Source organism: Lethenteron reissneri, chromosome 46, assembly GCF_015708825.2.
Source record: "Lethenteron reissneri isolate LAM-NWPU_2019-01 chromosome 46, ASM1570882v1, whole genome shotgun sequence".
In the NCBI taxonomy this organism is placed as follows: domain Eukaryota; kingdom Metazoa; phylum Chordata; class Hyperoartia; order Petromyzontiformes; family Petromyzontidae; genus Lethenteron; species Lethenteron reissneri.
Window position 1 is genome coordinate 4,206,268 of NC_083824.1, and position 14,350 is coordinate 4,220,617.

Genomic DNA, 14,350 nt, shown 5'->3' on the forward strand with positions numbered 1-14,350 from the left:
ATCCGGCCGCACCAGGGTCGCAAATGGGTACCCGTACCCGTACCCGTACCTGACCGGGTACGGGTAGCCGGGTATTGGGTAGGGTACGGGTATCGGGTACCTGGTTGCGACCTCTGCAGAGCGCCGCTGAAAGCGCCCGTAAATTGTTGACGTCTTCCATATTGCGACCCGAACTACTTTGTGCCGTTCATGTCACCACGCCTCGCCGTCGCTTTCAGCCATCTTCCAGATGCGGTGGCTGTTGCCGAGTCGAGACCCGACCTGCGGGGTCCGCCCTCGCAGGATCCAGCAACCAGCCGGCTTTGTGACCCTCCCCTCGTCCGCATCGCTCCGTCACGTGCGGAACACCCTGCGGCAGCTCCGTAGAGCTTTCATTATTCGCGACGCCACGCGTCCGTCGCTGACTGCAGGGGGATTCGGACACCGGATCCCTACCGCGCTGGACCGCTTGTACCTCTTTTCCACTGTGGCACGCCCGACCCGAGCCAGCGTGGAGTCCCCACTGCGCGCGTGGCTTTACCGCTGGCTCCTTGCTGTGCCCAGCCAGAGCCAAACTCTGATTCGCCGGCCTCCCGCACAAGACATCTGACTCGGGGGGCCAAGCAGGGCCAGGGGCGGGGCTAACGGCGCATTCGTTGCGCGCGACGTCGGTGGCACGGGCCGGCTCGGCACACACCCGACGCACTGGGAACAGAGCCGACGGTCGCGAGGTCGCGAGGTCGCCGCGCACACCGCCGGACACGCCGGATCTGGGTACCTGTGCGGGGGCGGTCTCCTGCCCGTCGACTCGTTCTCGGGCAGCGCCACCTGGCCCGGGAGGGCTCCAAACGTCTCGTCGGGCGCGGGAGGGTGCGCCGATCGCCTGGACTGGCCTCGTCGCAGGCCCTGAGGGCAGAAAGAGAGAGCGGCCGAGCGAAAACGGTGCGGACGAGAATAAAACCTGGCCGTGCGGATGCGCGTTTTTCGTCCTTGGAAATAATGAATTGGCGATAGCGGCGGGCAGCGCTCGCGGCTGGTGCGCAGTAAGCGGAGCGTCTCCCGTGTGGCGATGAGATAACGGCACTCGGAGGAGGCGGCTATGGTGGCTGAGCCAGGTGCTCTTGGCACCAGTTTGTATCTCTCCATTTTTAGGCAACACCTTTGGTCAATTTGGTCATTTATATACAGGGCAAGTCCTCGACAACAGCACAACCGGCCACTAAAGTTCGGTTGATATTGAAATCATCGTTACGAGAGTTACCGTGGCCACTTACACACTAACGTGCAGGCAAACGGACGGACTGACTGAGCTCGTGCATAAACACTTTTAACCTTCCTTGGAAAGCGTTAAAAAGAGGAAAATCCAAATTATGTGATGAACAGAATTGTCCTGTGTTTGTATGCTTCTCACCTGGGCGGCCGCGATGGCGATGTCGGGGCTGCTGTGGGGTTTGTATTTTGTCCTCAGCAACGCTGCCTTCACTTCCTCGAATTTGTCCGCAAACTGGGAACGCGGAAAGTGGCAGCAGCTGTTTGAGATCGCAGCGGTGCGGCGGGGAGTGGCGCGTGTGAAGGGGCGAGTTAAAGGCGCGTGCGTGCGTGTAGGGAGCGGTAGTGTAGCGGTTAGCACGCTGCACTATGAACCCGGCGACCCGAGTTTGATTCCCGCTCGCGGCCAGTACCGGCGACGATTATCTGAAGCAGTTCTGAGCCTTTCCGAGGTGAACTCAACCGCAAATGAGTATCTGGTGCGGTGTGTTAACATCGCCACTGGGGAGACAAAGGCGGCCAGGCGTGGTGTTGGCCACCCACCCCCTCGTGTGCCGTGCTGGCCTACATAGGTGCTCGCTAACAGCACTTGCCCCAAAAGACTGTTAAGCTATATGGAGGATCTTTGTCTTTGTGTGTGCGTGTTAATGACCCAACTTCACAAGTGTGGCTCAACGCGAAATAGGAAATGTCATTTTTTGGGTGAATTCAATTAATTAAAGTAAAAAAAAATGTAAATACCTTAATATATATAGGACCGCAAAGCTTGGGCGGGGGTCGGGGGGATGCGGGGGAATTTCACTCAGGCTCAGCTCACTTATAAAAAATGTACATTTGACTTTTCCCACGATTCTCTCCCATTTGTGGTCTCAGCGCACATCGCGAGACAAAGAATCCGTTCGGATCCCTCGCAGGGCGGCGCAAACCCTCTGTGTGTGAGAGCTGTCCACGGGAAGTGGACACCACAGAGCCACCTCTGAGACTCCTTACAGTGACCTCTGAGACTCCTTACAGTGACCTCTGGACCACAAAGTCCAGGGACGGCGCTTTCCCACCCACCCACCCCACTGAGAGAGACGTCCATCTCATTCTTGCATCCCACTGGGATTTTGCATCCCACTGGGATTTTTGCACACAGTGTTGGTGTACGGTGCTTTTTCTGCAATATTTTGCTGTCTTTTCTTGGATTTTCTGTTTGCACCTTAGTCACATAGTCACATAGTCACTTTAAGATGTTTTATTGTTCATGTTTTTGTTTTTTGTTTGTTGCGGTTGCACCCGATTCAAGAGCCGAATGGCTCACAGGGCTATACCTAATAAATGAACTTGAACTTGATTCTCCGAGCTGGAATTTAGCCACTTTAAGTGCAGAAACACATTTAATTCGTGGCCGTTACTAATTAAACTGTTTGAAACTATTTTTATTTTATTTTACCAGGTAAAGCCCACTGAGCTGCGTTAGCTCTTTTTCAGAAGCTACCTGGCCACAAATGATATCTCGACGAAGCGGCTCATCACGTGGAAATTTATAGCAGCCAAATACTCCAAACGCGTGTTTTTAAATGTGGAGGGAAAAAGCGGAGGACCGAGGGACAGAAACGTGCCAGCTCCAAATATACAGCAGCAGGCGTCAGGTTCGGGTTCAATCCCACGACCTCCTTTATACCAGGCGAGGTAGTTAACATCTCCTAGCCAGCGTGGCGCCACCACCACCACTACCGCCACCCCAGGTGTGGTCAATACGAGTAATTGAATGGCTAATTGAGCGCACGGTTCCCGCATTACCTGCATCGACTCAGCCGCACCGCTGCTGTTGTGCACGCGCAGGGAAAGGCTGCGCCCTCGGGGTATAGCGAGAATCGATGGCGCTGCTTCGTCCCTCCGTTAATTTGGTCGCGCGTGCCGTGTCACAGTCGCTCAGAAATGTGGCCCCACTATCGGACGCGGTTCCAATGTAAATGTGTACCTTGGACTTCTTTCGCACCGTACGTAGCCGAACCGCGCTAATTGGAGGCGCGGGGGAAGGACAACAAACTAAACACAAAAAGCAGCAGTTCTACAGGGAAAAGTTTTCAGTCTAGATGATTTCAAAGTGCATCGGTCCATTGGCTTCCTAAAATTGGTGGTGGGAAGGGCGTTCACGACGGCGGCGACCGTCTTTGTTCGATGGCTCGCCAAAAGCGGCTGCGAGGATGAGCCGAGTTCGCGTGATGATGGTGAACCCTCCATGACGAGGTCAGCGCGGTATTGTGGTCCACGTGACGCAGCAAGCGGTGACTCAGGCCGCCTGTGCAGATGGGGTTTCTGAAGGTGCTTTCACGTCACCGGTCGATGAATGTTTCAATGGCAGTGCCCCCCGTGGTGCATGACAGACGTGTAGAGATTTCGATTTGAAGCTTTCGTGACTGCAGGGATTCATCTTCTTGGTTCTTTCAGTAAAGTCACGTAGAAGAGAAATAATAAAATAAAATAAAACAATCTATTATTATATTCTTTTATGTTTTATTTTTATTATTTTATTATTTCCCTTCTACGTGACTTTACCGAAAGAACCAAGAAGAAGACGTGTAGAGATTACACGACCCTGCCCAACGCTGCCGCCGATGACCCCAAGTCATCCGGAATGCACCCGAGCTGGCCAGATCTCGGAAGCAAAGCGGGGTTTTTTGAACCTGGATAAGTGTTTGCATGGGCAGCCGCCGTGCATAGCACTACTGGGCATACGTGAAAAAGAGCTTTGTAGCTCATCGGATTCCTCCGAGTGTAAATAAATATTCTGATTCTGAAAAGACAGAAGCGGACGGTGTCTCCTTCACTTAGCTGTTTGTCGGCGTATCGATAACATCATATCTGATGTGGGCCTCGCTGGGGTTCTCGACTGGGGCTGGTAGAGCGACTCCATTCAGCTGTGCCAAACGCGCCTCCGGTTATCACGGTTGGCTACGTACGGTGCGAAAGAAGTTCAAAATGCACACGTACAACTTCACGACGCCCTTCGCAAAACGCAAGTGTGCCGGCACTTTCACAACGCTGGCGTGTCCCTCCACTGTGCGATGTCTCCGCAGAGGGGAACCGCCAGGGCTGCAGGACGGATCGGGCTCGTAGCAGAAGCACTCTCGACATACCAGTTCGACCACTGGATAGATCATAAGAGGATGATGACGACGACGATGATGATAATGATGACAATGATGATGACGATAATGATGACGATGATGACAATGATGATGACGATAATGACAATGATGACGGGGATGATGACGATGATAATGATGATAATGACGATGATATTGACGACGTCGAAAATTGACGACGACGATGACAATGATGACGATGATAATGACAATGATAATGACGAGGATGATATTGACGACGATGATAATGACGACGATAATGACGACGACGATAATGACGACGACGATGATGATGATGACGACGATCCCCGTGTGTGCGTGCGTGTCTCTCAGGCCGCGAGTCACCGCCACCTGCTCCAGGAGCTGCTCGGAGCCGAAGCCCAGGCCGTAGACGGTGTTGGCTCGCCCGTCCACCCACTGGCCGAACTTGTGCGACGTCTTGGTGAAGCTCATGCCGGGCGCCACGGCGCTGTTCACCACCACCTGCAGTGGAACAAACAAAGACAAGGATCCCCCATATAACCTTTAAACGCTGTTGAGACAAGTGCTGTTAGCGAGGCTGCAATGGCACACGAGCGGGTGGGTGGCCACTAGGTAATCAATTGAGGCCGAGTCGACCTTAGGGAGTCCCAGGTACCGGTTCAGATAATCGTCGCCGGTGTTGATCGTGAGCGGGTATCGAACTCGGGTCACCGGGTCCGTAGCGCACCGCGCGAACCGCTACGCTACCAGGTCATCGTCATCGTCGTCGTCAACTCAGTGGTTTTGTGTCGTTTGTGTTTATATTTGACGCCGACGGTGAGCGGACGGATAATCACCGAGCGCGGCGAGGACTCGGACCGCTGCCCACCGGAGCCCGAAGCCGGACGACGGAACGCAAAAAGATGAACTTGAGAGTGCGAGGGAACACGCGGACCAGAGGTAATTCCGTTGCGTCGTTAAGAGGGATTAGAGACAGCCGTGCACTGCTGGAACACCGAGCAGCATGGTAATTGGCCCTATACGAAGAGAAAAATATTGACTTGAGTTCACCGATTGGTTGACCTTGTAATATTTGGGTGGACAAATTGAACGCCCCCCGGGCCAACGGTGGACAACTGAGAGTGGCTGACACGCGGTGAGAAAGACCGAGCGTGACTAATTGACTTCCGCACGCCGAGACTTAACTAAAGACTCCACGGGCTGTTGTTAAACCATGCCGACTCAATCAACGCGGCCGGGGACGGGGTCATCGCTCGTGCCGCGTGCCACGAGGTCATCTTCCGGCGACCGGAGCCGCGTGACGCGACGCTAACTTTGTTTCTCCTCGCAACGACGCCACCACCACCCCCATCTCTCTCTCACCCTTTCGCTTGCCCCCCTTACCGCGCCCCCGTGAGCCATCAAACGAAAATCGCGATTGCTTCCGTTCCATTTTTCCGAGTTCGCTGCTTGTTTGACGGGGCGATGGTGTCGTGGGTGATTACCGCGATCGCGTGCCGGGTCCTTTATTTTATTTCCACTCGCGAAGCTCGTGTGGGCGGATCTGCTGTGAGACGTGTGGATTTGACTCAAACGCGGACCGTGGGTTTGGAGGTGGAGATGAAATCCCAGAGATTCTGTAATTGGGCCGGTATCTCCGGCGCTCACTTTGGGTTGTGTTCGGTATTCGCCCAAAATCGGTCACCGTCCCTCCGAGCAGGCGCTGAAGTCCAAATCTACAAGGCACTTGGCCGTGCTCGACAACGATTTCCGTAATTCACAGCGGCACTTTAGCCGGTTTCTGAGACGTAAAAAGTGCTGCTGTTACCTCCGCTAAAGCCGTCGAGGATGATGGGCCGCAAAGGGGGCCTTGACGTGGCACCGAATTAAACAGCAAGAGGCTGCTGGAGGTGGACACATACAGGTGGTCTCTGGGCTGCGTGGAGTCAGGAAAAGCCTCTCGTTATGACCAAGTTGCTCTGTAATGAGAGCGCACATGGCACTTCGCCCTCTGTATTAAATGCACATGGACTGTAGCAGGTGTAGCTGGCTCTCTACATAAAGTTGGCTTTAGTCCACAATAATAATCAGGCTTAATGTAAAGCAGATTAGCAGTTCAGGCAATGGTCCTTCTTGATAATTGTTTTTTACCCTTCTATCTGGCAACAAAACTGACACCTTTTTTTGGTGTCAGTTTTGTTGCCAGATAGAAGGGTAAAAAAAAATTATCCTATTTTTACTGGCAAATGAGGTTCCCATAATGGTCCTTCTTAAGAGCAGGGGCTAAACCTACCACGGTACACGTGCGTATGCTGAACTTCTTTCGCACCGTACGTAGCCAACCGTGCTCATCGGAGGCGCGTTTGGCACGGTTCGAACGGAGTCGCTCGACCAGCCCCATTCAATATGCAGTCGAGAATCCCAGCAAGGCCCACATCAGCTCTGACGTTATCGATATATGCGGACAAACAGCTTCGTGAAGGAGACACCGTCCGCTTCTCTATTTTCAGAATCAGAATATTTATTTACACTGGAGGGGTCCCAATGAGCTATACAGGACAACAACAACGAAAACAACAAATGACAAGTTCACTTGCAAAAGCGGCGTGAGCCGTGACAGCGGCGAGGGGCGTTCAGGGCGCGCTCAGTCGCCACTGCCGGTGGAGAGTCCCCGCAGCGATCGCCCGGTGTGCGTGGGTGTCCGTGTGTGTGTGTGTGCGTGTGTGCGCACGTGTGTGTGTGCGCGTGTGTAGGCGCGTGTGTGTGTGTGTGCGCACGTGTGTGTGTGGGCGTGTGCGTGTACACGTGTCTGTGCGTCGTGCGTGTGTGCGTGCGCGTGTGTGTGTACACGTGTCTGTGCATCGTGTGTGTGTGCGTGTGTGTGTGTGCGTCGTACGCGCGTGCGTGTGTTTTGCGCAAGAGCCATTTTAAGCCTGGCGGACGGCTCCGTCTCTGGCGGAGCCGAGTGGAAACATCGGCTCGCGCGGGAGTCGCCCTGGCGGTCAGCAGTGCGAGCCGGCCGGCCACCTCTATCAACGTGCGGTTTACAGCCAAAGTACACACACACGCACGCAAGCGCACGCAAGCAAGCGTGTGTGTGTACTTTGGCACTCCGCGAGTCGTGGGCCCTCAGAGCCAAGTTCCCAGGGATGCGGGGAGCCAAGGTGGTCGTTAGCGGGGTGTGGGAAGGGTCGTCACCTCTGCGGTGCACAACGACCGCAGGACGTATCGAGGCAAGGGAGAAGAGTGTCTCAGGGTAGCAGGGGAGGGGATCGACTGCATTGTGCGCGCTTTGCCTCGAGTGGCAGCTATCGTAACTACAATGCAACTGACAAAATCCAGGACTCTTAAATGTCCATAAAAGACTTTCAGCTTCAAACAACACAGCACACAGCCTATATGCACGTGCAAAACGCCATCAGCACTTCTTGAAGAAGTGCATCACTGCTGCTGATGCTGCTGTTGAGTTGAACGGGTTAGCCAAAACACATTTTGATGATGACCTAAGACAAAAGGAGCACAATGAACTTCTTTATGAAATGCTGATGTGTTTTTATATAATGCACAAAGGCTGCGTGCTTTTTGCCCATTTCTGTGTTGTTTGAGACTCATGGATTTCCGGGCCTGCTCTAGTTTTTGTTTTTAAGATGGGTCTTTAATGCGATGTACAGGTTTGATTATTGTCGGCACCACTTACAGGCTTGCCAGGATGGGCAACCCCAACAGGAGGGCAATCCTGGACGGGTTGCCAACCCTGGGGAGGTCCTTACCCTGGGCCCTTCCACGGCGACGATCCTGAAGCTGTTCCTGGCCGCGTGGTGGTAGTAGGCCACCACGATGGCCTGCTTGCTCACCGGCATCCAGGCCTTCTTGGTGGCCGGGTCTATCTGGAACACGTGGGCCCTGGTGGTGTACACCGGCTGTTCCCTGCGGACGCACACACGGTGGGCCGGCCACCTTTAGCGCGCGCGGCCGCAATCGCGTGCGACGGTTCCAAGCTGTTGGGACAGGAGACAAGATTTGACCCATTCACTCTTTCGTTGATGCGGCGAGCGCCGCCTGTGACCGACTCGCCCGGCGTGCGCCCGATCTCGTCCAAAGCTAAGCAGGCTTGAGCCCGGAGAGCGCTTGGGTGGGCGACCAGGCCGCCATGCATGAGAGGCAGGTGCAATGGGCGTTGTGGGCAGCAGAGTTCAGTGCAGAAGAATACAAAAAATTGTTCTGCGCTCCTCCGCCATCGCCAGCCCGCATTGACCAACGTGGGGAAGTATGGGCAAATATCCCTCAGGCCCATAAATGCGGGGGGTGGGCACACATCCAGCAGCAGATCGACAAACAGGCTGTGCATGTACAGCAAGTGCTGCTTAAAGCAACGGCACAGCACGAATCCCATCCAGCAGACGAGCGGCAACTCCTTCCCACAGTGCGGCCAATGATTCCGCTCAAAGGGCCGGGCCTCTCGTCCCACAGGCGCGCAAGAAAACGCTGCTGCTGCTGCTCGCTGTCCGCACTGGACAGCCCAAGAAGTGCTGCTTCGAGATGGAAAGGGCAGCGGCGTGCGAGGTGGAGACATCTCACGCTGACTGTTGAGGAAAGTAAGTGGGCATGGGGAGGTCACGTCACTCGAAGGGTTAGTGGTCGGTGGCTGAGACGGGCGACGGAGCGGCATTTCCCCTGCTGCGTTGGTCTCGCCTGATGACGGTCGCTTGCGTTGCGATCGAAACGTCGCGGTCTATTATTTTCTACCTACGTGACTTTACCGAAAGAACCAAAGAGTATGAGTCTACTTGTGACCGGCACAGAGCACCGTGCAGTGCCACCGAGAGCGGCAAAGCCTCGAAGCCGCAGGGGGTACGGGGGCACCGGCCGAGGTTCGTTATCGGAAGCGTGGCTTTCCCGACGCAGGGCCCCACCACGGGGACATGACCCCCCCAACGCTACCACCACCCCCTCCCCAACGCTACCCACCACCCCCTCCCCAACGCTACCCCCCCCCCTCCACCCAACGCTACCACCACCCCTTCCCCAACGCTACCCACCCCCCTCCACCCAACGCTACCACCACCCCCTCCCCAACGCTACCCACCCCCCTCCACCCAACGCTACCACCACCCCCCTCCCCAACGCTACCCACCACCCTCCACCCAACGCTACCACCACCCCCTCCCCAACGCTACCCACCCCCCTCCACCCAACGCTACCACCACCCCTTCCCCAACGCTACCCACCACCCTCCACCCAACGCTACCACCACCCGCCCTTCCCCACGCTAACCCACCACCCTCCACCCAACCTACACCACCCCTCCCCAACGCTACCCACCCCCCTCCACCCAACGCTACCACCACCCCCGCCCCAACGCTACCACCACCCCCCCCTCACCCAACGCTAACCACCACCCCCCGCCCCAACGCTACCACCCCCCTTCCACCCAACGCTACCACCACCCCCTCCCCAACGCTACACCCCACCCCCCTCCACCCACGCTACCCACGCACCCCTCCCCAACGCTACCCACCCCCCTCCACCCAACGCTACCACCACCACCCCATCCCCAACGCTACCACCCCCCTCCACCCAACGCTACCACCACCCCCCTCCCCAACGCTACCCCACCCCCCTCCACCCAACTCTACCACACCCCCCCTCCCCAGACGCATACCCACCCCCTCCACCCAACGCTAACCACCAACCCCCTCCCCAACACTACCCCCCCCCCCCCTCCACCCACGCTACCACCACCCCCCTCCCCCAACCGCTACCCACCCCCCTCACCCCAACGCTACCACCACCCCCCTCCCCAACACTACCCCCCCCCCCTCCACCCAACGCTACCACCACCCCCTCCCCAACGCTACCCCCCCCCTCCACCCAACGCTACCACCACCCCCTCCCCAACACTACCCCCCCCCCTCCACCCAACGCTACCACCACCCCCTCCCCAACGCTACCCACCCCCCTCCACCCAACGCTACCACCCCCAAAATCTCCCCCAACACCACCCAACCCCTCTCCCCTCCACTGCTGGTCAGGTGCCCAAACTAGAGCTGAGTTGACGCACTGAGCGCCGCCGGCCCCGGGCACCACCGGAGCCGGCACCGGAGCGATCGTTTGAAGGCGCTTTCCCCCTTCCACAAAGAGCAGCGCGGCCGCTCACTCCTGTAAAACAAAACCCCCCGCTTGACGCGGATTTATGACCTCGCGGTTCCCTAAAATAAAGTAGCCCCCCCCCCGCCCTCCACCGTCCTCCCTCCCTCCCCCCCGCCTCTCTCTCTCTATCTCCCACGTCCCGTTCCCCTCCGACCCTTGCTTGGCCACGTTCCCCCGATCGGTGCGGCGCACGCCGGCGCGCAATAAATAGCGGCGAGAGGGGCACGCGCCGTGCGGGGCGGCGGCGATGGGGAAACCGCACGGACGCTCGCCGCGCTCGTGCACGGCGGAGTTGTGACGGGCGCGGACACGGACGACAGCAGGCACAGCCGCTTCGCGTGCACGCGAGAGGGACGACAGCGGAGACGTCGGCGATGCCTGGCGGAGGAGGGGAGGCGATTACGAGGCCAAAAAGCGGGATGTGCGCATCGCGTGGGACGAGCCAGTATCTCGCCTCCCACACCAGGGGTCTGAAACAAGAGGCGGGAAGCTCGCGCCAGAGTTCGGGGGCTCGCAGTCCAACCAGAAACAGCAGCAGACATTGCCGCGGCTTGTGAATAAGATTGTGGAGAAGACCGCAGAGTGACCGCGCTGCACAGCACAGAGAGAGAGAAAGGTGGCTGTGACAGCAGCAGCAGCAGCAGCTACGGGCTGCTGTCATGTGACCGTGACAGGGGCGACAACACCACCACCACCACCGCCACCACCACCACCACCACCACCGCCACCACCGCCACCACCACCGCCACCACCGCCACCACCGCCACCACCGCCACCACCACCACCACCACCGCCACCACCGCCACCACCACCACCACCACCGCCACCACCACCACCACCACCACCACCGCCACCACCACCACCACCACCACCACCACCACCACCACCACCACCACCACCACCGCCACCACCGCCACCACCACCGCCACCACCGCCACCACCACCACCACCACCACCACCACCACCACCACCACCCGCCACCACCGCCACCACCGCCACCACCACCACCACCACCGCCACCACCGCCACCACCACCACCACCACCGCCACCACCACCACCACCACCGCCACCACCGCCGCCACCGCCACCACCACCACCACCACCACCACCACCACCACCACCACCGCCACCACCGCCGCCACCGCCGCCACCCCGCACGCCACCCCCCCGCCACCCGACGCCACCCCCACCACCACCGCCACCACCACACCCGCCACCACCGCCGCCACCACCACCACCACCGCCACCACCGCCAGCCACCCCCGCCACCACCCCACGCCACCACCGCCACCACCGCCACCACCACCGCACACCACCACCACCCGCCACCACCACCACCCACCACCACCGACCACCACCCGCCACCACCGCCGCACCACCGCCACCACCACCACCACCACCGCCACCACCACCACCACCACCCCACCACCACCACCACCACCACCACCAGCCACCACCGCCACCACCACCACCACCACCACCACCGCCACCACCACCACCAACACCACCACCGCCACCACCGCCACCACCACCGGCTCGCTGCTGTTGTGTCACATGACCGAGAGAAGGGAGACAGCAGCCGCCCACTACGAGGGACCCCGTGGGACCTTGTGTGAAAAGCATTTTCCACGCGCGCGGCGGTGCGAATTCCTTTTCGAGAGGCATGTGCGTCCGTGCACGCACGCACGTGCTCACGCGCTCACGCACGCACGCATGCGCTCACGCATGCACGCGCTCACGCACGCACGCACGCGCTCACGCACGGCTCGCAATCGTTTGGCCTGCCCGCGGCGGCCCCCCGCGAGCATGAAGGGCGTTCATGCGGCTCCGTGCGGCCCCAGTGAACACTGCTGCTGCTGCTAAAGCTGCTGCACCTGTTGCACCTGTGGTACTTATTCAAACAAAAAAAAATATGTTTTACCACGTAAGACCCACCGAGCTACGCAGCTCTTTTTTTAGAAGCGACCTGGCCACAAATGATAGCTCAACGAAGTGGCTTATCACATCGACATTTATAGCGGCCAAATACACCAAACGCCGTGACGTTGATTCTAAATGTGGAGGGAAAAACCGGAGGACCCGGAGAGAAACCCACGCAAACACAAGCAGAGAGAGAGACATGCAAACTCCAAATATACAGGAATCAGGTTCGGGTTCGAACCCACGACCTCCTGTGTACCAGGCGAGGTCGTTGACATCTCCTAGCCACCGTGGTGATGATGAGAGAGAGACACAGACTCCAAATATACAGCAGGCAGGCATCAGGGTCGGGATCGAACCCACGACCTCCTGTATACCAGGCAACCAGGCAAGGTCGTTGACATCTCCTGGCCACCGTGGCGTCTGTGTGCACCGAGCCTGTGGTACAAAAGCGTCGCAGCTGTGGAGCTCGCCAATGGCGCATCGTGGTGGCTGCGGTTGACCGGCACGGTTCAATTCAGATAGAAACGTGAGCCTCAAACCTCCTCCACGTGACCCCGTCGTGCGTTCTTCTGGAGCATCATGGGTAGCAGCGTTTACGATCGGAACTGTGTTGCGTTTCCTCCAGATATAGATGCGAAAAATGACGTTCGGTCCGTCGGAATTTTTGCTCTCAAGGACACCGTAGCCGAGTGTTCTTAGAAGCCGTTGGTGTTAATGATGATACGGACCCAGCAGCGCTGTGCATCCCTCAGTAAAACGTACACTTTAATAGAACAAGGCTAATAAAATATATTTAAGTATCACTGACGGTTACTCGCGCTGAATAATTACAACGTGACGTGTAAACAGACAGTTTTAATCTGCAAATATAACCGGGATCATCGCGCTCAATAATTGAAACCGATGAATGTGGCGCTTTGCCAAGCACTGCATTATTATTAAGCGAAACACAGCGCCCTAAGGGGAAGAAGTGTCAAGGATTTTTGAACACGTCTCGTCGACAAAAATAGCTGACCCACATACATCCACAACGCATTTTTTTTATTTCTTTAATCTCCCGTATTATATAAACCTTTCCTCGTAATAAGAGACATAGCCAGTGCATTGTGTGAATGCACACGCACACACACCTTACACACTTCACACACACACACACACCTCTCACACACGCACAGCTACACACGCAGACTCGCGACCGTGAACTTACCCCATGATCGGCGCTCGACGCTCTGGATCCGCGACTCTCAGAATCTCTCTCGGTCGCCGCTCCTCTTCCGTCTGCCCTCCGATCGCACGACGAAGCCTCCTGCGAGGGGAGTCCACGGAGAAGCCGCCAGGGCGCTGGCTGGCGGTGACGGCGGTGGCGGCGACGGCGGTGGCTATATCGGCTCGGTCGTATTTAGGGAAACATCAGAGGTGGACGGGGGCCACGCTGGCACGGGGATGGGAGGGCTGCTGACAGGAGGGGTGGTGTATGTGGCGTTAGAAAAAAAAAAAAGCCGCACGACACACATCTCTATCGACGGGATTCTTTCTCTCTCCTCTCCCCCTCCTCTCCTCCGGCAGGTGACGGCCGCCCCGAGCCCCAATCTACATCACGAGGCACTTTCCCGCGAGCGTCGCGAATCCTCGGGATGCTCGGCGTCGCGACGAGGAGGAGTTGGCGGTTCCGCAGTTTGCAGAGCGAGCGGCTGCGAAGCGAGCGAGCGAGCAGCTCCAGCGTTGGCAGCAAAGTGACTTGGTCACACGTTCTTGCGCCTGGTGTGTGTTTTTTTTTAATTGGCGAGCTATTTCGTGACACGCGTCGCGATCGCGTGCACACGCGTGTGCGTAATTGCGTGTCACGAGGGTAATAATAGTCGCACAAAGGGTGACTTCTAATTCGTGTGTAGTGTATGATTTATTCGTTTTATAACCTGCGCGCACTTTTCCG

General features: G+C 57.6%; 1 protein-coding gene across 2 annotated transcripts in view; it reads right to left on the minus strand.

The window, feature by feature from the left end:
* Positions 1-14,350, minus strand: part of LOC133354236 (homer protein homolog 1-like) — a 31,429-nt gene extending 17,079 nt beyond the window's left edge. Inside the window, exons 1-5 of one of the 2 annotated variants that reach the window (XM_061570924.1) lie at positions 13,625-14,350; positions 8,114-8,270; positions 4,734-4,865; positions 1,391-1,483; positions 758-885 (exon numbers count right to left, since the gene is read on the minus strand). In XM_061570924.1, the coding sequence (XP_061426908.1) occupies positions 758-885; positions 1,391-1,483; positions 4,734-4,865; positions 8,114-8,270; positions 13,625-13,629 (515 nt within the window). In that variant the 5' untranslated portion in view covers positions 13,630-14,350. The remainder of the gene's footprint in view (positions 1-757; positions 886-1,390; positions 1,484-4,733; positions 4,866-8,113; positions 8,271-13,624) is intronic. The other variant, XM_061570925.1, reaches the window with a different exon arrangement.